At 48.2% G+C, this 22496-nt stretch overlaps 1 protein-coding gene across 1 annotated transcript in view; it reads left to right on the top strand.

Annotated features, from left to right (window-relative positions):
- Positions 1–1319: 1319 nt before the first annotated feature.
- The window catches only part of Rilpl1 (Rab interacting lysosomal protein like 1), an 85415-nt gene continuing 64238 nt past the window's right edge, over positions 1320–22496 (top strand). The window contains exons 1-2 of the mRNA XM_004668489.2: positions 1320–1647; positions 14185–14335. Of these exons, the coding sequence (XP_004668546.1) occupies positions 1339–1647; positions 14185–14335 (460 nt within the window). The 5' untranslated portion in view covers positions 1320–1338. The remainder of the gene's footprint in view (positions 1648–14184; positions 14336–22496) is intronic.

The raw sequence follows: 22496 nt of genomic DNA, 5'->3' as shown, positions 1-22496 counted from the left end.
AGCGTGCTGACTCGTGCCTTTAATTCCAGTATTGAGAAGGATGAGGAAGAAGGACCCCAATGAAATCCAGGTCAGCCTGGGCTAGACTGAGACCTTGTTTCTAAAACAAACAAAAACTAAGCAAACACGATTTTGGTCCTCAAGGACCAAGGACACCGAAGTTAGGTGGTGGAAGCACAGGGTGGATGCTGAGAGCAGTTGCCATGGGGGAAGGGATAGTAGAGTGCAAAGACTCCATCCCTTCATGCTCGTGCGGGGACAGGAAAGCAGGATGGGTTACGAGGTGAGGAATGGCTCTCCCGGGGTGGACTGGGGTCTGATAGACAGGAGGATTTGGCAGGGCCAAAAGGACAGAGGACTCGGGATAAGTCTCTTGCTAACGAGATCCAAACCCGGGCCTTGCTTCCACGGTGAAGTGATGTTTTTGTCGCGAGGAGCCGCTCACGGGCAGGCGGGGCAGCGGGCGGCTTTGGGACCGAGGACCTCACGTTCTGGGGTCCGCTATCCCCAGGGCCTGTAGGGAACAGCGGAGACCGGACCCGTGGGGAGCGTCTGCAGGCCGAGGGCCCGGCTCTCCCTTAGCTGAACCTCAGGCTGACCACCTCTTGACCCTTCCATTCCTCTCCAGGCTGACGCCGCCCCCACCCTCGGGCAGCGAATCGCGGGGCGCACAGCGGCGCCCCCTCCCCGGGGCTCGGGGAGGCGGAGCCGGGCCCGTGGCGAGCGCGAGGCGGCGCGATCGGATCGCTGGGCGCGGGGTTCGGGCGGGCTGAGGGCGGCGAGCTGGAGCTTGCGGACTCGCGTGCACAGCGCAGCGCTTCGGGCCGCGGGGCGTCCTCGGGCGGAGTCGGGCGGCGCGCCCCTCGCCAGGCCGGGATCAGGGCGGGGCGCACGGCATCCTCGAGGCTGGTCACCCGATTTGGCCGCCGTCGTCAAAGTTTCCCGGTGGAGCGGCGGGGCTGCGCTTCCTTTTCCCGGAGCGCGGGTGACGCCCGGATTGGAGGACGGCGGGTCTGCGTCTCTGCACCGGGACCCCCGCTCCTCCGTTGCGCCCAAGTCAGGTTCCCAACTTGGGAGGCGCCGCGGGCCTGCGCACGCGCGCCGGCCCCTCGTCGCCGTCCTCCCCGCCTTCCTCCCCGGCCGCCTCCGCCCAGCGCTCGGGCCGTGGCGCGCCGACCTCCGGCTGCGCGGCGCCCCGCTGCCCGGCCCCGAGCGCCCCGGCCCGCGGGCCCGCCGAGCGCCGCCCGCCGCGCTCCCGCCCCGCCCCGCCCGCCCGCGGCCGCCGCAAGTTTGCGAGTTGCACTAGTTGCGGGGAGAGCGGGAGGCCGGGCGCCGGCCATGGAGGAGGAGCGGGGGTCGGCGCTGGCTGCCGAGTCGGCGCTGGAGAAGAACGTGGCCGAGCTGACCGTCATGGACGTGTACGACATCGCGTCGCTCGTGGGCCACGAGTTCGAGCGAGTCATCGACCAGCACGGCTGTGAGGCCATCGCGCGGCTTATGCCCAAGGTCGTGAGGGTCTTGGAGATCCTGGAGGTGCTGGTCAGCCGTCATCACGTCGCGCCCGAGCTGGACGAGCTGCGTCTGGAGCTGGACCGGCTGCGCGTGGAGAGGATGGACCGCATCGAGAAGGAGCGCAAGCACCAGAAGGTGGGCGGAGGCCTCAGTCTGCCCATCCCGGAAAGGGGCGCTGGGACCCAGGGGCTCTTCTGATCTGGGCAGCTGCAAGTGTCCAAGTACACCGGGTGAGGGAGGGAGGCCCCTGGCCCGTTTTGCCCAGTCTGAGATAACTAACTGGCATATACCACCATTGGGTAGCTGCGTGACCTTGGGTAGATTACTAACCTCTCTGTGTCTTGTTGCTTCATCTTCAAATGGTAATCGCATATGACTCACTTAAAAGAATTAGAGGAGGGGCTGGAGAGATGGTTTAGCGGTTAAGGTACTTGCCAGTGAAGCCTAAGGACCCAGGTTCAGTTCCCCAGTACCCACATGAGCATGTGGCGCATGTGTCAGGAATTTGTTTGTAGTTGCTATATGCCCTGGAACACTCATTTTTTTTCTCTCTCAAATAAAAAGAATTAAAGGGTTACTACAAGTAAAGTACTCAGATATTCTCTCCCAGAAAGGAAATACCCATTCCCCACTCTGTCTTCTCACCCAAGACACTATAGACCCCCTTTACCCAGGTTTCTCCTAGAGCCATGCGGAAGACTGTCCCCTGGTCCCCCTTCTTAGCAGCCTCCCAAGGTTCTCCTGGCTCATTCACTTGCACCCTGAGGGGCTTTCTCTACCTTGATTTTATCTTTAAACTTTAGAACTGCCAGGTAAGAATTACCTTCACTTCGCAGATGAGGAGATAGTCAGATGGGGAGAGGGAGTTAGTGAGGACAGTCCCAGTCCCAGGGGAGATACTTTTTTTTTTTTTTCCGTACCCTGCTTAAATTGGAGGTTCAACTAGACCACTTGGGATGGCTTGCAGGTCCTGAGCAGTCAGACCAGATTAGGTGCTTGGGGAAAGGAAGTGGGAGACTTGTGGTTTCCTGCCCAAACCTTAGTCCTAGCAACTTCTGGCAGATTCTTTAGACAGAATGGGAGGAAATTGCTTTCCTTGGGGTGCCTGAGCTGAGCAGCTCTGGCTTACTGTGTGGCCTCAGGAAATCCAGTTGGCCCCTCAGAACCTCTCATCCTCTACTGTGTCCTGTGGTGGATTAGTGTGTTTGCAAATACAGTGGCCACAGTTGGGTCTCTAGCCTTACCCTGAGGACAGACGTAGGTGTGTAAGAGCGATCAGGCCAGGGCAGTGTTTGTACCCCTGGTTCTGTGCCCCTGGGCCAGGAAGGAAACTCAAGCTCCTCCAAGGTCACTCTGGGAACTGGAAAGTGTCTCCCTCTGTCCTATAATTAATTTCCAGAGCCTCAGGAATAGGGACTTTGGAGCCAGACAGTCCGGTTTCAAACCCCGTGGTGTGTAGGCTGTCACCTAGCCACACTGTGCCTCTGTGTCTTCAGCCGTGAGAGAGGCTACTCACAGTCCACACACTGTTGGGCTGTGATGAGGACCAAGGGGATTAGTGGACAGAGTGTTTAGGCCAGAGCCTGAGTATGGGGAGACTCACGGAGGCGCCCACAAGGGATTTTGGAGGCCCTACTTAGTTACCGCTATTGACCCAGACATCCCAAGTCTCGGGTAGAGCAGGGAGAGAGGTCCTCACTCTTGAGGGGCTTAGCCTGGGTCCTCCAGAAGTCCTGCTGGCTCCTCTCTCCCCAGGGACTCTGGCTGTGCTATGGCTGGGTTGGGAGGCACCTTTGGGAGCTACCGCAGGTCGCGGGTGGAATTCTCAGCTGCACTTGTTGCTTCTGGAATGCAGGCAGCTGCAGCCAGGAAGTCAGCGCCTCCACCAACGGGCCTGGCTAAGCTCCATGATGGGCATGCTTGTAAACAGCAGGGACAAGCTCACCACTTGGGATAAATTCTGCTTTTCCCAGCTCAGGCCCCTTTCCATGGTGTTCTTTTGGTCTAGACGGGTCTATCTGATTTTTCTTTTGCAGCCTTGGAGATTCTTCCAGGAGCACTTGGTCTGCCCCTCTCCTTTCTTTTTCCCTCTCAGCAAACATGGCTCTGGTAAAGACTGTGCCCTATCCTCCCACACAGCACCAGCTCCGCTCATCACTCAGCCCCAGGCCACAGACCTCTGGTGTTCTTCCTTGTTACTCACGTGCAACCCTGTTGCTGGGCCATGGGTGGTGCAGAGCAGAGCCAAGGTGGGTCCTCATGTCAGGCATCAGGTGGTGATGCAGAAGACAGGACAGCAGACCAAATCCAGTGGCCCTGTGCATCTGCCTGTATAGAACATAAGCAGCCCATGGTATTGACTTAACAAATACATTAGTATTATTATTTTTTGTTTTTTTGAGGTAGGGTTTCACTCTGGCCGAGGCTGACCTGGAATTCACTACGTAGTCTCAGGGTGGCCTCGAACTCACTGTGATCCTCCTACCTCTGCCTTCCAAGTGCTGGGATTAAAGGCGTGTGCCACCATGCTCGGCCTAACAAATATGGTATGATGATGATGATGATGATGATTAGCTTTTTGGGTCTCGCTCTAGCCCAGGCTGACCTGGAGTTCACTATGTAGGCTCAGGGTGGCCTTGACTCATGGTGATCTTCCTACAAGTGCTGGATTAAAGGCATACGCCACCATACCTGGATAAATAGTTTGTAGTGAGACTCATTCCTGCTAAGCAAATGATCTACACTGAGCTCCACTTAATCCCCAGATGTATTTCCTGAGTGATTCGTGTGTCCCAGCACTGTTCTGGGCACTGGAGAGGCAGATGAGGGTTTAACGCTCCTGGGTGTGCAGTGCTAGTCCATAGTAATGGAAGGCGGCTCTCTGTGCTGACAGAAGGAAAGCCGGAGGGTAACATTGATGTGTGGCATAGAAGACAGTGATCTGGAATATTCTCATTCCATCACATATTCGGTGTGAGAGTTTAGGGTTTTTTGTTTGTTTGTTTGTTTTTTGTTTTGTTTCTTGAGGTAGGGTCTCATTCTAGCTCAGTCTGACCTGGAATTCACAATGTAGTTTCAGGGTAGTCTAGAACTCATGGCGATCCTCCTACCTCTGCCTCCTGAGTGCTGGGATTAAAGGCGTGCACCACCACACCAGGCTACGTGAGAGTTATTTTTGTTTGTTTGCTTGCTTTGCAATTCTGGAACCCAAGCTTGCCCATGCTAGGCAGGTGCTCTGCCACTCAGCTCCACCATGGGCCCGCAGTGGGAGAATTAGTAATGAGTACTTTGCAGTTAAAAAAAAAAAAAATTTATTTGCAAGCAGAGAGAGAGAGAGAATGGGCGCATCAGATTCTCTAGCAGGTGCTGATGAACTCTAGATGCATGCACCAATTTGTGCACTTGGGATTTTTTTGGTTTTTTTTTGTTGTTGTTGTTGTTACCTCAATTTTTATTACATCTTCCATGATTATAAAAAATATCCCATGGTAATACCCACCCTCCCCCCACTTTCCCCTTTGAAATTCCATTCTCTATCATATCCTCTCCCCATCTCAAGGAGTCTCTCTTTTATTTTGATGTCATGATCTTTTTCTCCTCCTATAATGGTCTTGTGTAGGTAGTGTCAGGCACTGTGAGGTCATGGATATCCAGGCCATTTTATGTCTGGAGGTTTTTGTTTTTTTTTCAAGGTAGGGTCTCACTCTAGCTCAGACTGTCCTGGAATTTACTATGTAGTCTCAGGGTGGCCTGAAACTCAAGGCGATTCTCCTACCTCTGCCTCCCAAGTGCTGGGATTAAAAAAGGCTTGCACCATCATCCCCAGCTTACTTTTATTTATTCCTTTGAGAGAGAGAGAAAGCAAGAGGCAAATAGAGAGAGAGAGAATGGGCATTCTGGGGACTCTAGCTGCTGCAAACCAACTCCATATGCATGTGCCACCTTGTACATATGGCTTAACGTGGGTACTGGGGAATTGATTTTGGATTCTTTGGCTTTTCAGGCAAACATCTTAACTACTAAGCCATCTCTCCAGCCATACTTTGCATTAATTTTTTTTTATTTATTTGAGAGAGAGAGAGAGTGAGTGTGTGGGTACACCAGGTCCTCCTCTTACCTCTGCAAATGAACTTCAGACACATGCAGCATGTTATGCATCATCTGGCTTTACTTGGGTACTGGGAAGGTGAGCCTGTGCCTCAAGGCTTTGCAAGAAAGAATGCCTTTCACTGCTGAGCCACCCCCGCATCTGCATCTGTTTTTTGAGGCAAGCTTAACAGACTGGCAGCTTTTAAAAAATATTTTTTTTTATGTTTATTTTTATTTTATTTGAAAGTGACAGGCAGAGAAAGAGGAAGAGAGAGAGAGAGTGTGTGTGCGCACGCGCCAGGACCTCCAGCCACTGCAAAAGAACTCCAGACGCGTGTGCCCCCTTGTGCATCTGGCTAACGTGGGTGCTAGGGAATCAAACCTCGAACCGGGGTCCTTAGGGTTCGCAGGAAAGTGCTTAACTGCTAAGCCATCTCTCCAGGCCCCCTTTTTTATTTTTTTTATTTTTTATTTTTTTTAAATTTTTATTAACATTTTCCATGATTATAAAATATATCCCATGGTAATTCCCTCCCTCCCCACCCCCACACTTTCCCGTTTGAAATTCCATTCTCAATCATATTACCTCCCCATTACAATCATTGTAATTACATATATACAATATCAACCTATTAAGTATCCTCCTCCCTTCCTTTCTCCACCCTTTATGTCTCCTTTTCAACTTACTGGCCTCTGCTACTAAGTATTTTCATTCTCACACAGAAGCCCAGTCATCTGTAGCTAGGATCCCCATATGAGGGAGAACATGTGAAGGCCCCCTTTTTTAAATGTGAGTGAGTGAGAGCAAGAGAGAGAGAGATTGAGAATTGGTGCACCAGGGCCTCCAGCCACTGCAGTAGAACTCCAGACACTGTGCCATGTTGTGCACATGTGCGACCTTGCACACTTGTGTCACCTTGTGCATCTGGCTTACATGGGACCTGGAGAGTTGAATTGAACATGGGTCTTGAGGCTTCACAGGCAAGCCCCATAACCACTAAGCCAACTCTCCAGCCCCATTTTTTTTGGGGGGGGGAAGAGAATTGATGCACCAGGGCCTTAGCCAGTGCAGTTGAATTCCAGACACTTGCGTCACCTAATGCACATATGTGACCTTGTGCTTGTGTCACCTTTATACAACTGGCTTATGTGGAATCTGGAGAGATCAAAAGCTGGGTCCTTAGGCTTCGCAGGCAAGAGCCTTAACTGCTAAACCATCTCTCCAGCCCTCCAGTTCCAGCTTTTAAAATATTAATTGTGTATATGTGTGTATGCCTGTGTAATGGGTTGGCAAGAAAGCTTCCCTGAGAAGATGGTGCCTGAAGTGAGGAGCTAGCCATGGAGAGATGGGCAGGGGTGGGAGGCAGTCGGGCAGCAGACACAGCAGGTGTTCAGTGAGCACAAAGGCCGTGTGGCTGGGCAGAGAACGTGAGAAAGGGAGATGGGAGATGAGGCTAGGGAGGCTGGCCCCTGGAGACGGGGTGAGCTGACACCCAGTTCACCTCACCCAGAGCTTGCAGCATTAGTGCTGGAGTAAAACAAGAGGAGTTGGGAATCACCAGTCAGTTCTGGAACTGTTTTTTTTAATCTGTCTGGCTGGCGTGTCCTGGCTCATGCCTGTAATCCCAGCATTTAAGTGGCTGATACAGAAGACTTGCCATAAGTGTGAGTCCAGCCTGGGCTACAGAGTGAAACGTTGACTCAAAAAAAACAAAACAAAAACAACCCAAAGGGCTGGAGAGATGACTTAGTGGTTAAGAAGACACTTGCCTGGGAAGTCTAAAGACCATGTCCAACTCTTCAAATCACACACAAGCCATACAAAAATCCCATACAAGGTGATGGAAGCATGGAAGGTCGCAATGCAAGGTTGCACATGCGCACAAGGTAGCACACGCGTCTGGAGTTCAGTTACAGTGGCTGGAGGTCCTAGCGCACGTGCTCTCCCATTAAAAAAAGGCCAGTTTGTTGGGCTTGGCACAAAAAAAAAAAAAAGAAAAGAAAAGAAAAGCAAGCAAACAAACAACAACAACAAAAACAGGATAGGAATGTAGCTCTGTTGGTATAATGCCCACCTCGCATGCAGGAGGCCCTGGGTTTGATTCCCAGCACTGCGTAAACTGGGTGTAATGGGACATGCCTGTAATCCCAGCACTGCAGAGGTAAAATCAGGAGGATACAGAAATTCAAAGTCATAGTGACTGGACTAGTGAGTTGGAGACCAGCATGGTGGACAATAGACCATGCATTAGACAAACAAACATGCACGCTGGGTGTGGTGGCGCACGCCTTTAATCCCAGCACTTGGGAGGCAGAGGTAGGATCACCATGACTTTGAGGCCACCCTGAGACTACATAGTGACTTCCAGGTCAGTGTGGACTAGAGTGAAACCCTACCTTGAAAACAAAACAAAAAAATCAAAATTCAAAACAGCTGTAGTGGACTGGATAGATGCCTCAGTGATTAGGGCACCTGGTTGTAAATCCTGACAGCCTGGGTTCAATTCCCCAGTACTCATATAAAGCCAGACATATGGCATAGAGTGGTGCATACATCTGTGAATTTGTTTAGTCTACAGTTTATTTGCAGTGGCAAGAGTCCCTCATATGTCCATACTCTGTTTTTTTCTCTCTCTTTATTTTTTCGTTTTTGTTTTTTTGAGGAAGGGTCTCACTGTGGCCCAGACTGACCTACAATTCACTATGTAGTCTTAGGCTGGGCCTCAGACTCACAGAGATCCTCTTACCTCAGCCTCCAGAGTGCTGGGATTAAAGGCGTGTGCCACCATGTCTGGCTTGTTTTCCTCTCTCTTAAATAAATAAAGGCTGGAGAGATAGCTCAGCCATTAAGGGGGCTTGCCTGTAAGGCCTAATGACCAGAGTTCGATTCCCCAGTATCTATGTAAAGCCAGATGCATAAAATGGAGTATGTATCTGGAGTTCCTTTGCAGCATGTAAAGGCCATGGTGTACCCATACACACACACTCTCTCTCTCTCTCTCTCTCTCTCTCTCCCCCCTCTCTCCCTCCCTCTATCTCTGCCAGGCATTGTGGGACATGCCTATAATTCCAGCACTCAGTAGGCAGAGGTAAGAGGATCCATGTGAGTTTGAGGCTACCCTGAGACTACTTAGTGATTCCAGGTCAGCCTGGGCTAGAGCAAGACCCTACCTTGAAAAAGTAAAAAAATAAAATAAATAAATAAGCCTCTCTGGGAGGGCTAGAAAACAATTAAGGTGCTTGCTTGCAAAACCTAACACCCAGAGTTCATTTATCCAGTACCCATGTGAAGCCAGATGCACAAAGTAGCACATGCATCTAGAGTTTGTAGAGGCTAGAGATCCTGGCATACCCATTCTCTCTCTTTCTCTCTTTCTCTCTGCAAACAGATCAATATAAAAAAATTAAAAACAAGATAAAAAATTTTTTTAAAGGGCTGAAGAGATGGTTTCATGGTTAACAGTACTTGCTTACAAAGCCTGATGGCCCAGGTTCAGTTCTCTAGTACCCACATAAAAAAGCCATATGGGGGCTGGAGAGAAAGCTTAGCGGTTAAGTGCTTGCCTGTGAAGCCTAAGGACCCTGGTTCAAGGCTTGATTCCCCAGGACCCACGCTAGCCAGACGCACAAGGGGACGCACGCGTCTGGAGTTTGTTTGCAGTGGCTAGAAGCCCTGGCACACTCACTCTCCTCTCTCTGTCTGTCAGTCTCAAATAAATTAATAAAAATAATTAAAAAAAAAAAAGCCAGATGGTCCTAGTGTGCCCATACTTATTCTCACTCACTCTCTCTCTCTGTCAAATAAATAAATATTGGCGCACGCCTTCAATCCTAGCACTTAGGAGGCAGAGGTAGGAGGATTACCATGAGTTTGAGGCCACCCGAGACTACATAGTGAATTCCAGGTCAGCCTAGGTTTGAGCAAGACCCCAACTCAAGAAAGAAATGGATTGAAATAAAGGAATCTCTCAGCTGGGCCTGATGGCACAGACCAGCATTTGGAAGGCTGAGGCAGGAGAATGTCAAGGTTCAAGGCCAGCCTGGGCAACCTAGTGAAAATTTTAAAAATGCCCAAAAGGTAGGGGCATAGCTTAGTGGCAGAGCTCACACTTCGTTAGGCCAGGTTCTGGGTTTTAGCACCAGCACCAGAAACCATCATAACAATAAGTGAAGTAAGGACACCAGGAAAGCTCCCACCCTTTGGGACCCTTGAGAAGAGAGCCTATTCCTTGCCTTTTCCACCTTCCACTGCCTGCATCCCTTAGCTAGTGGTCTTTTCTTTAACTTTTGTTATTTTTATTTATTTATTCATTCATTCATTCATATGGGCACATCAGGGCTTCCAGCTACTACATACTAACTCCAGATTTATGTGCCACTTTGTGCATCTAGCTTTATGTGGGTACTGGGGAATTGAACCTCAGGCCAATAGGCTCTGCCAGAAAGCACCTTTGACCACTGAGCCATCTCTTCAGCCTCTTCCTTAGCCTTTAAAGCCACTGTGGAACACCTTTATGTCTAACACATGTCATATACTCCTTCTGACACCCTCCCTTCCCCACCTTCTTACAAGGACCCTGTGATCACATAGATCCACCCAGATCATCTAGCACTCATACCTTACAAAGTCCCTTTTGCTAAGAGAGGTAACATATTGTCAGGGGCCATTGTTTGGCCTGCCCAGCCAGTTACCCATGATACCTGCTGGGTCAGCTCTGTGTTTGACCTGTGTCATACAGGGTCAGAGGAAGGACCTGGCTCTGCTTCCAAGTCACCCTTGTGTGGGACAGTCACATGTCCTGGCCATCACTCCACTTCCCACTCCAACCTTGCCCTTCACCTCTCCTCATGACCTAGGACCACTGTAGGTATACTTGCTCTCTCTCATTTCCCCGAAGTCACAGTTTTCTGACAGTGGGTGGGATTTGGGAACTTGTTTAGGAGAGGAGCTAATGGAGGCAACACTGGATATCTGACCACTTGGCCGGCTGGTGATGGATGGTGGGAGGAGGGGATCAACAAAGCACTTCCTGGGAGACAGCCCTCAAAGGAAGACACTACTGCTTTCATTTCTGGCACACTGAAGGGTTGGACAACTGACCCACAATCAGCTTGTAGAACAGGATTCAGCCTTGGATTGACAACTCCAGGCTATCGGCTTAGGCCTGGCATCCCAGCCACTGGAGATGCTGAGGCAGGACGACCAAAAGTTCAAGGCATGGGATAATTTAGTGATGCCCTGTTTCAGAAAGCATTGTTGACATAGGCACATTGAGATTACAGACATGTGGCATTTTGTGCTTTGCTTACATGAGTACTCTTCCCAAGTTCCTTAAGCTTGTAAACTTGCTGGGGGAGGGAGGGTTTTGAACAGGGTTCACTGTAGCTCAGGCTGACCTGGAACTCACTTTGCAGCTCCAGGCTGGTCTTGAACTCATAGTGATCCTTCTACCTCTGCCTCTTAGTTGCTGGTATTAAAAATGTGCACTACCAGCCGGGCGTGGTGGTGCATGCCTTTAATCCCAGTACTAGGGAGGCAGAGGTAGGAGGATTGCCATGAGTTCAAGGCCACCCTGAGATGACAGAGTTAATTCCAGGTCAGCCTGGACCAGAGTGAGACCCTACCTCAAAAAACCAACCCCCCCCAAAAATGTGCACTACCATGCCCAACTTTGTAAAAAAAAATAATAAATTAAAAAAAAATATATATATATATATTTTTATACATGTCCTCTAGTGACTGCAAACAAACTCAGGGTCCATGTACCACCTTGTGCATCTGGCTTATGTGGGTACTGGGGAATCAAACCTGCGTCCTTGGGCTTTGCAGGCAAATGCCATAACTGCTAAACCATCACTCCAGCCCCATAAATTATATATATATTTTTTTCCTGAGGTGGGCTCTCGCTCTAGATCAGGTTGGCCTGGAATTCACTATGGAGTCTCTCAGGGTGGCCTCAGATTCACAGTGATCCTCCTACCTCTGCCTCCCAAGTGCGGAATTATATATTTTTATTTATTTAAGTTTTGTTTTGATTTTTTGAGGTAGGGTCTCACTGTAGCTCAGGTTGACCTGTAATTCACTGTGTAGTCTCAGGGTGGCCTCAAACTCATGGTGATCCTCCTACCTCTGACTCCTGAGTGCTGGGATTAAAGGCGTGCGCCACCACACCTGGTGTGTCCTTCAGGTTTTTTTTTTTTTTTATTTTTACATGTATCCCAGGCTGGCCTCCAACTTCTGATCCTTCTGCTCAGCTTCCCAAATGTGGAGGTTACAGGTGTGCCCTGCACTCAGTCTGGACATGTCTTCACTTCTCTTAGGCAGATCCAAGGGTGGAGTAGCTGGGCTGTAGGTCACTCTGTGTTCATGTGCTGACCTGCCAGACTTCTCCAGTGAGCTGCAGTGGATTTAATTCCCACCAGTCTCGTGTGAGGATTGCCAGTCCTGGCAACTTTGTTCCTGGTTTATTTTTTTTTTAATATTTTTATTTAGTTTATTTTTAAGTTTTTTTTTTTTTTATTTGAGAGCAACAGACAGAGAGAGAAAGAGGCACAGAGAGAAAGAGAGAGAGAGAATGGGTGCATCAGGGCCTCCAGCTACTGCAAACGAACTCCAGATGCATGTACTCCCTTGTGCATCTGGCTTACATGTGTACTGGGAAGTTGAATGAGCCTCAAACTGGGAGTCTTAGACCTCACAGGCAAGTGCTTAACTGCTAAGCCATCTCTCAAGCCCAGTATTTTTATTTTTATTTATTTATTTATTAGAGAGAGAGTGAGAGAATAGGTGTGCCAGGGCCTCCAACCAATGCAAATGAACTCCAGATGCATGTGTTACCATTGGCATCTGCCTTTCATGGATACAGGGGAATTGAACTTGGATCCTTAGGCTTCACAGGTAAATGCCTTAACTGCTAACCCATCTCTTCAACCCCTGTTTTTTTTTTTTTTCTTTCTAGCTATCCATAATTTTGTTGGTTTTTGTTGGAGACAGTCTTGGTATGTAGACCAGATTGGCCTCAAGCTTGCAGCAGTCCTGCTGCTCAAGCCTTCTAAATAGTAGGATTACAAATGTACACCTTAATGCCTGGTTCACAAAATACATTTTAAAAATATGTATATGAGAATGGTGGCGCACACCTTTAACCCCAGCACTCGGGAGGCAGAGGTAGGAGGATTACCGTAAGTTCAAGGCCACCCTGAGACTACACAGTGAATTCCAGGTCAGCCTGGGCCAGAGTGAGACCCTACCTTGAAAAACCTGGAATTCACTGTGTAGTCTCAGGATGGCCTCGAACTCATGGTGATCCTCCTACCTCTGCCTACTGAGTGCTGGGATTAAAGGTGTGTGACACCATGCCCAGTTTTAAAAATATTTTTTTATTTAATTTTTAAAAATTATTTTTGGTTATTTTTATTTATTTATTTGAAAGTGACAGAGAGAGAAAGAGTCAGAGAGAGAGAGAGAGAGAGAGAGAGAATGGGTGCGCCAGGGCCTCCAGCCACTGCAAACGAATTCCAGATGTGTGTGCCCCCTTGTGCATCTGGTTAACGTGGGTCCTGGGGAATCGAGCCTCAAACCGGGGTCCTTAGGCTTCATAGGCAAGTGCTTAACTGCTAAGCTATCTCTCCAGCCCTTATATAATTTTTTTAAAATTTTTATTTATTTATTTATTTATTTATTTATTTGAGAGCGACAGACACAGAGAGAAAGACAGATAGAGGGAGAGAGAGAGGATGGGCGCGCCAGGGCTTCCAGCCACTGCAAACAAACTCCAGACGCGTGCGCCCCCTTGTGCATCTGGCTAACGTGGGACCTGGGGAACCGAGCCTCGATCCAGGGTCCATAGGTTTCACAGGCGAGCGCTTAACCGCTAAACCATCTCTCCAGCCCTTATTTTTTTTTTTTATTAACAACTTCCATGGTTGTAGATAATATCTCATGGTAATGCCCTCCCTCCCCCCCACTTTCCCCTTTGAAACCCCATCCTCCATCATATCCCCTCCCCCTAAAAATATTTTTGTTGGGCTAGAGATATGGTTCAGCAGCTAAGGTGCTTGGCTGCAAAGCCTAATGAACAGAGTTCGATTCCTCAGTAACTACTAAAGGCAGATACACAAATTGACGCCTGCATCTGGAGTTTGTTTGCAGCCGCTGGAGGCCCTGGCATTCCCATTCTCTCCCTTACCCCCTCACCCTCTCTCTCTTTCTCTCTGCCTCTCTTTTCTCTATCTCTTTCTGCTTGCAAATAAATAAATGAAGATACAAACTTTTTTGTTTATTTGCAAGCAGAGAGAAAGAGGGGAGGGGTGTACCAGGGCCTCTTGCCACACTGTAAGTGAACCCATACTGGCAGGCTTTCCAAGCAAGCGCCTTCAGCCGCTGAGGTGAGCCCCCCGGCCCCTCCAGGCTTCTCTGTGAGAGTCAGCAGAGGAAGGAGGCATCTTTCCTGTGCAGGTGTCACCAGGGCCCTGTCCCTTGTCCACCCACCTGCCATGACTTGGTTCTCATGGGGCAGAGGGATGAAGCAAAGCCTGGACCGTGCTGTGGCCCTCACTGTCGTTGTCCCCCCTCCCCAACAGGAGCTGGAGCTGGTGGAGGATGTGTGGCGCGGGGAGGCACAGGACCTCCTGTCGCAGATAGCGCAGCTGCAGGAAGAGAACAAGCAGCTCATGACCAACCTCAACCACAAGGATGTCAGCTTCTCCGAGGAGGAATTCCAGAAGCAGGAAGGTAAGGGCACTGGCAAAGCAGGCCTGATCGATCCTGTCTCTCCTCTCTTGTGTGTGTCACCAGGTGTTTGCTTCAGAAGCCTCTGGTGCCTGTGGTCACATGGATTTACACCTTCCCTCTCCCGGTTTATAGACAATGCCATAGTTCCATCAACATGCTGTTGGAGATTCCTGAACTTATATGAGGGTCCTCTGGGCAGCAGGACAAGGCAGACCTGGCCTCCTGCAGCTTGAGTTATAGTGCAGAGGGGGACAGGCAGTAAATACGTGAACAAACGTGGATGCCTTCTTTTCCAGATAGGAGCAATGCCATAGGAGAGCTAAGTAAGAATGGAGCTGGGCATGGTGGCTGATGCTTTTAATCCCAGTATTCAGGAGGCATAAGTAGGAGCATTGCTATGAGTTGAGGCCACTCTGAGACTACATAATGAATTCCAGGTCAGCCTGGGCGAGAGTGAGACCCTACCTCGATAAACAACATAAGAAAGAATGTAGAATGGCCACCTGGTCTGTTTTAGGTACAGTGGTCAAGGAGGTCACAGTTGAGCCCTCATGAAGTGGCAGTCAGCCATGCTGGTACCTTGGGCAGGAGGTAAGTGTCACGAGTATTTGCAGGAACCCTAGAAGGCCAGTGTAACAGAAGATGATGAGGGTAGAGGATGGTTGAGATGGGGTGAGAGGGGTCAGCAGGAGGCAGGTCATGTGGTCCCTTAGAGGATCAGGTTTGAATTTTTCTTCTAATTGTGCTGGAAGAAACTTGAAGCCGTGGTCACAGATATTGGTTGGAGAGTGGGCATCCAGGGATAGTGACTCAGATGTGTTTGGCACTGGAGCTCCTCAACTTCTTCCATCCCATAAACAGTTACTTAGAAGTCTTGTGCCCAGGCCCTGTGTTGGTGCTGGGGAAACAAGGGTGTCATAGGGTTTGGTCTGTGCACCATGAGCTACATCTGCAGAAAGTCGCCAGCCTCCTTCCTCCAACTTGGATCCTGCCTCCTACGGATGACCCTGAGGAGCCCTAGACCTTGGTTCCCACACAAGTCCATATCTCCTTGTCTGATGGCACAGAGGTAGATTTCTGGTGGGTGTTCATAACACTAACCTTGTGGTTACAACTACAGATGGGTAAATAAAGTATGGTGCTGATAAGGCCTGCAGGGCAGCAACAACAACAAACAAAACGGCACAGTATAATCCAGGTCTGGAATTCTCTTTTCCTTGGATTTCTTTTCTTTTCTTTCTTTGTTCTCAAAGAAGGGGTCATTTTAGCCCAGGCTGGCCTGGAAGTCACAGTGATTGTCCTACTATAGCCTCCTCAGTGCTGGGATTAAAAGTGTGTGCCTCCACACCTGGCAGATTTTCTTTCTTGAGTTGTGATTGGTGCAGTAGAAGTAAAAGCTTCAGTGATAGCTGGGCATGGTGATGCACGCCTTTTATCCCAGCATTTGGGAGGCAGAGATGGGAGGATTCATGTGAGTTCAAGGCCTCCCTGAGATTACATAGTGAATTCCAGGTTAACCTGGGCTAGAGGGAGACCCTACCTTGAAAAAAAAACAAAAAAAGGCTGGAGAGATGGTTTAGGAGTTAGGACGCCTGCCTGCAAAGCCAAAGGACCTTGGCTTCGTTTCCCCAGCACCCATGTAAGCCAGATGCACAAGGTGGCGTATATATCTGGAGTTTGTTTGCAGTGGCTGGAAACCCTGGTGCACCCATTCTCTCTCTCTCTCTCTCTCTCACCCTGCCTCTTTCCCTCTCTCAAATAGCTAAATTAATAAGTTTTTTTTTAAAAAAAGGTAAACAAAAAAAAAAAAAAAACAAAACAGTTTCACGGGGCTGGAGAGATGGCTAAGCAGTTAAGGCACTTGCCTTGCGAAGCCTAAGGACCTAGGTTCAATTCCCCAGCATACATAATCCAGATGCACAAGTTGGTGCATGTGTCTGGAGTTCATTTGCGGTGGATGATGACCCTGGTGCACCCATTCTCTTATCTCTCTCTCTCAAATAAATAAATAAAATGAATAAATACAAATGAGAAGATGAGAAGCTTTGTCTCCAGTGCCAAATGAACAGGCTTTGAATCTTGACCCCAGCACTGACCTGCTATGTAATTTTGATTGAGTCCTTTGACCTTTGTGTGCCTCAATTGTCCTGTTGTGAGAATGGGAAAAATAAACAGTGGTACTTCCCTAAGTTCACTGTGAGGACTAAATGAATGAATGCATGTATATTGTTTAGAATTTTTTGTCTGGCACACAGAAAACCCTCGGCAGGGCTAGCTGTCATTACTGTGAGTGCTGGGGGTTGTCCAGCTTCCTTATTGCACAAATGAGAAAAAACTTGAACTGAGAGAGGAAGAGCGATTTGGCCAAGATCACATAGCAAGTTGATGGTGGAGTCATTACTGGGATTCAGCCCCCGCAGAAAGGCTTCTAGATCTCTGGGAACCCAGTGGCTAAGACTGGCAAGGGCACGGGAATTATGACCAGCCCCATAGATTGGGCCACTGGGCTATTCCAGTGCTCAGATGCTTAGGAGTGCAGACACAGGGATATTGCCATGGAATATTGCATCTAAGCAAACACCTTGAACACTCAGCCATCTCCCCAGCCCCAATATTTCTGTCTTTTTTGAGGTGGGGGGAGAAGTTGGGCCAGGATTTCACTCTAGTCCAAGCTGACCTGGAACTCTATAGCTTCAGGCTGGCTTCAAATGGACTAAAGGTGTGTGACACCACTCTAGGCTCCTATGGATTTTTTTTGAGACATTGTCTCATGTAACCCAGGCTAGCCTGGAACTCACTGTGTTGCTAAAGAGATGATCTTGAACTCCTTTTCCTTGTGCTGTTACCTCCTGACTGCTGGGAGTACTTGTGTGTGCCACTATATCCAGTTTATGCAGTGCTGGGGATGAAACCCTGGGCTTCCTACATGCTAAGTAAGCATGAGCCTTGTTTTGTCTTTCTATAACAGGGTCTCACAGAGTGAGGCTCAGGTTGGCCTCAAGCTCATGGCTATCCTCCTGCCTCAGCTTCCTAAATGCTGGGACTTTAAAAAGTGGACAGGACCATGTGCAGATTACAACACAAGCAGATTAGTGGTAGCCGGGGGGGCAGGGGAGTGACTGCTGAAGGGAGGCTCTTTTTTAGGGGTGATGAAAATGATTTGGAGTTGGGTCCATGTTTATAAAATATTAAAAAGCCACTGAATTGTTCTCTTTGAAAATGGCTTAGCAGTTAAGCGCTTGCCTGTGGAGCCTAAGGACCCTGGTTTGAGGCTCGATTCCCCAGGACCCACATTAGCCAGGTGCACAAGGGGTGCATGTATCTGGAGTGCGTTTGCAGTGGCTGGAAGCCCTGGTGCACCCATTCTCTCTCTCTCTCCCTCTTTCTCTCTGTCTGTGGTTCCCAAATAAATAAATAAATAAAAATTTAAAAAATGAAAAGTGAAATATTTCTTAAAAAAAATGATAATTTAGTGCTGGAGAGATGGCTTAGTAGTTAAGGCGCTTGCCAGCATAGCCAAAGGTTCCAGGTTCAGTTCCCTAGTACCCATGTAAAGCCAGATGCACTAGGTAGCACATGGGTCTGCAGTTTGTTTGCAGTGGCTAGAGGCCCTCATGCAACCATTCTTTCTCTCTCTAAATGCCTCTTTCTCTCAAATAAATAAATAAAAAAGAGCCGGGTGTGGTGGCACATGTCTTTAATCCCAGCACTTGGGAGGCAGAGGTAGGAAGAACACCGTGAGTTTGAGGACAGCCTGAGACTACATAGTGAATTCCAGGTCAGCCTCGACAGAGTGAGATTCTACCTTAAAAACCTGAAAAAATAAAATAAAATAAATAAAAAAGAAAATGAGAGCCGGGCGTAGTCATGCGTGCTCTTAATTCCAGCACTCTGGAGGCAGGGAAAAAAAGAAAGAAAAAAAAAGAAAAGAAAATGAAATCCCAGCATTTGGGAGGTAGAGGTAGGAGGATCATTGTGAGTTTGAGGCCAGCCTGAGACTACATAGTGAATTCCAGATCAGCCTGGGCTGCAGTGAAACCCTACGTCAAAAAACAAAAACAAAAGAAGAAAGAAAGAAAACAAAATAAAAAAGAAAAGAAAATGAAGCCAGTTGTGGTGGTGTGAGTTCAAGGCAACCCTGAGACTACATAGTGAATTCTAGGTCAGTCTGGACTAGAGTAACACCCTACCTTGCAAAATGAAAAATGGAAAAAAACATAAAAAGATAATTTAGGAGCTGGGAGCTGGAGAGATGACTCAGTGGTTAAAGGCACTTGCTTACAAAGTCTGATAGCCTGGGTTTGATTTTCCCCTGCACACCTAATGCTGGATGCACAAAGTGGAGTTTGCATCTGGAGTGTGTTTGCACTGGGAGGAGGCACTGGTTCTCCCATTCTCTCTCTCTCATGCACAAACACACACACACGCACACGCACACACACACTCTCTCTCTCTCTCTCTCTCTCTCTCTTTCTCTCTCTGCTTGTAAATAGTTTTTTAAATGATAATTTAGGGATGGATAAATGATAATTTAGAGATGGTATTTATTTGCAGAGCCTGGCAGCTCATGTTCAGTTACTCAGCCACCCATATAAAGCTAGATACAGAAAGTGGCACAAGTGTCTAGTAAGTTTGCATTGGCAAGAGACCCTTTCATGATCACACACTAAATAAATAGAAAACGATAATTTAAAAAATAGAAATAAACATAAGAATTTAATCATAGTGGGTTTTTTTTCCTTTGCTTTTGGTGTGTGTATGGTTGTGTGTGTGATCATGTGTGTGAATATGTGATTGCTCCTCAGAGGACAACGTCTGGTGTCACTTGTCACCTTCGGCGCTGCATTCTTTTTTTTTTTTTGGTTTTTCGAGGTAGGGTCTCACTCTGGCTCAGGCTGACCTGGAATTCACTATGTAGTCTCAGGGTGGCCTCGAACTCACGGCGATCCTCCTACCTCTGCCTCCCGAGTGCTGGGATTAAAGGCGTGCGCCACCACACCCGGCTTCGGCTGCATTCTTGAGGCTAGCTTGCTATGAGCTGCAAGGAGACTCCTGCCTCTGCCTCCTTCTTCCCAGCATGCTGGGCTTAAGATGCTCATGTTACATCATCCAGCTTCTGGGGATTTGAACTCAAGTATACTCGAGTGACAAGCACTTTATCTGCTGAGCCCTCTATGTCCCCAGCCCTATTCTTTTTAGTCTGGTCTTCTGCTCCCAATACTCCTGCTCCAGCCCCCCCCCCCCCCCCCCCCCCCCCCCGGCAATTGCTGAGATGACAACCATGTCTGACATAGTGGGAGATTTTAACATTTCTCTCGTGGTAGGTGCTTTTTTTTTTTTTTTTTTTTTTGGCATTTTAAGATACAGTCTCACTCTAGTCCAGGCTAACCTGAAATTCACTATGTAGTCTCAAGGTGGCCTCGAACTCACAGTGATTCTCCTACCTCTGCCTCTTGAGTGCTAGGATTAAAGGCATGCACCACCACTCCCGGCAATAAATAAATATAGCTGGGCGTGGTGGCGCACGCCTTTAATCCCAGCACTAGGGAGGCAGAGGTAGGAGGATTGCCGTGAGTTCAAGGCCACCCTGAGACTACATAGTGAATTCCAGGTCAGCCTGAGCCAGAGTGAGACCCTACCTCGAAAAACCAAAAAAAAAATAAATAAATAAAATAAATAAATATACATATATGTGTGTGTATGTGTATATATATATATATATATATATATATATATATATATATATATATATAAAAGCAGCAGCAAAAACAACAACAAAAAAGAGTAGGGTTAAGGCTCAGCAGTTAAGGCATTTGCCAGTAGAGCCTAATCACCTGGGTTCAGTTCCCCAGTACCCACATAAAGCCATATGTACAAAGTGGCCCATGCATCTGGAGTTCATTTGCAATGGCTAGAGGCCCTGTCACACCCTTTCTAGCTTCTCTTTCTCTCCCTTTGCAAATAAATAAATAAAAATACTTTACAAGAATAAGGGTCTAGCACATGCAGAGTCATGCTCTCTTAAGGCTTCTGCTGTGCCTGCCTCTTGTGTCCACATATGCCAAGGAAGGGCCAGTCTTGGCCCCCAGAGCTTGTGGCCCCGTGAGCTGCAGAAGACAGTGTGTGCACATGAACACCACACCAGCCCTGAGCACTGGGTTTGCATGTGGGAACAGGCATATTCCTCTTGGGGAGGTTTAGGAACCAGCCACAGCCTGTGGGTGTAGAGATGAGTGACCTCGGAAAATTCGTTGAGCATTGGAAACTTTTTTTGTTTGTTTTCTGGTCTAGAAGACACCATTTAGCCTAGGAAGGCCATGAACTTGAAGCAATCCTCCTTCCTCCCGAGCACTGGAAATACAGGCATGCACAACCATGCCTCTCTAGAAACTTTTGTAGCTTTTTTTGTTTTGTCCCTTTAGCCTGGGCTGACTTGGAGCTTAGTCTGTAGCTCGGGCTTGCTTCACACAATACTCCTACCTCAGTCTCCTGAGTGCTAAGATTACAGGCACAAGCCACTGTGCCACATTTGTACCCTGGATCTTTTTGAACCAGAGTCTCTGAGTAGGTATTCAACATGAGTGTTTACACACCAGCATCTCCCTCCAGCCACCTCATAAATATGATCCAGGCTGTTCTACACCTTTGTGCTTCAGTTGTTGTTGTTTTATTTGGGTTAAGGTACTTGCTTGCAAAGCCTAAGGATCCAGGTTCAGTTATTCAGTACCCATGTAAGCTAGATGCACAATGCATCTGGAGTACATATGCAGTTGCTAGGAGCCCTGGTATGCCCATTCTTTTTCTGTCTGCCTTTCTCACTCTCCCTTTTTCTCACTCAAATAAATGCAATATTATTAAAAATCAGTGGGCGGGCCATGGTAGTGCAGGCCTTTAATATCAATACTTGGGAAGCAGAGGTAGGAGGATTGCCATGAGTTCAAGGCCAGCCTGGAACTACAGAGTGAATTCCCGGTCAGACTCAGCTAGAGTGAAACCCTGCCTTGAAAAACCAAAAAGTTAACAAAACAAAACAAAAGTTCATTGATGGAGTAGGGCTGGAGAGATGGTTCAGTAGTTACTTACTTACAGTAAGTAGTTACTTACAAAACCTGATATCCCAGGTTCGATTCCCCAGTACCCATATCAAGCCATGTAACAGGAAAATTGGGGTTCTGGAGTGTTTTCTGGAATCCCAAGCCCTGAGTTTATATCTGTAAACTAACCAAAGAATTGGTAATTCTAGATTTAAGAGGATGATTTTTAATTTTTGTTTTTGTTTTTATTTATTTATTTGAGAGCAACAGAGAAAGAGGCAGATAGATAGAGAGAGAGAGGGAGAGAATGGGCGCTCCAGGGCCTCCAGCCATTGCAAATGAACTCCAGACGTGTGTGCCCCCTTGTGCATCTGGCTAATGTGGGTCCTAGGGAATCGAGCCTTGAACCAGGGTCCTTGGGCTTCACAGGCAAGCGCTTAACCACTAATCCATCTCTCCAGCCCAAGAGGATGATTTTTAAAATGCCACATTTTAATTGAGATTTTGCAAAGGAGTATGGAAGGAGGAAGGCTGAGAGGTAAGGAGAGATAAAGTGGGGAGAAGAGAAGTATACCACGTGGAGACCAAAAGCCCATGTGGGCCATGTGTAGCTCAGGAGTCCATGTGACCAGATACAAATCTGGGGGAAAAAATGTGTAAAAGAGAAAAGAAAGTTCAAGGAGCTCCTGCCATGTGGGGAGCTGGAGAGGATAAAGAACCCATGTGGAGAGTAAGGGCTAGGGGTCCCTTCCAGCTGATCCTGGGCTAGGACTTAGGCTGAGCCCCTCCTGGCTGGGCCTGGGCCTGGGCCTGAGCTGAGCCAGCCCAGGCTCAGCCAAGAGAAGAACTCACCCACAGCTGGAAGTTCCCAAGTGATCAGAGAGCGAGAGCCTGTCTTTAGGGTGGTGTCTTTTGGCCCAGGTGAACCAGAGAGCCAGCTGGTTGCTTAGGACTAGGGGCTATCTCAGGAAGAGATTAGCTTTACTTGACCAACCACAATGTTTACATCCTATGAAAAACCTTCCTCCCAGGAGGGGTCCTGCCTGTTTATGGAAAAAATAGTTCTTTGAAACTAGGCAAGAGATAAGAAAAACTTCCCTGTTCTTTTATCTTCAGGTGTCCAGTCA

The sequence above is a fragment of the Jaculus jaculus genome, chromosome 13 (assembly GCF_020740685.1).
Source record: "Jaculus jaculus isolate mJacJac1 chromosome 13, mJacJac1.mat.Y.cur, whole genome shotgun sequence".
NCBI classification, from domain to species: domain Eukaryota; kingdom Metazoa; phylum Chordata; class Mammalia; order Rodentia; family Dipodidae; genus Jaculus; species Jaculus jaculus.
The sequence above is the reverse complement of the archived record's forward strand: the minus strand, read 5'-3'. Positions and strand labels throughout refer to the sequence as shown.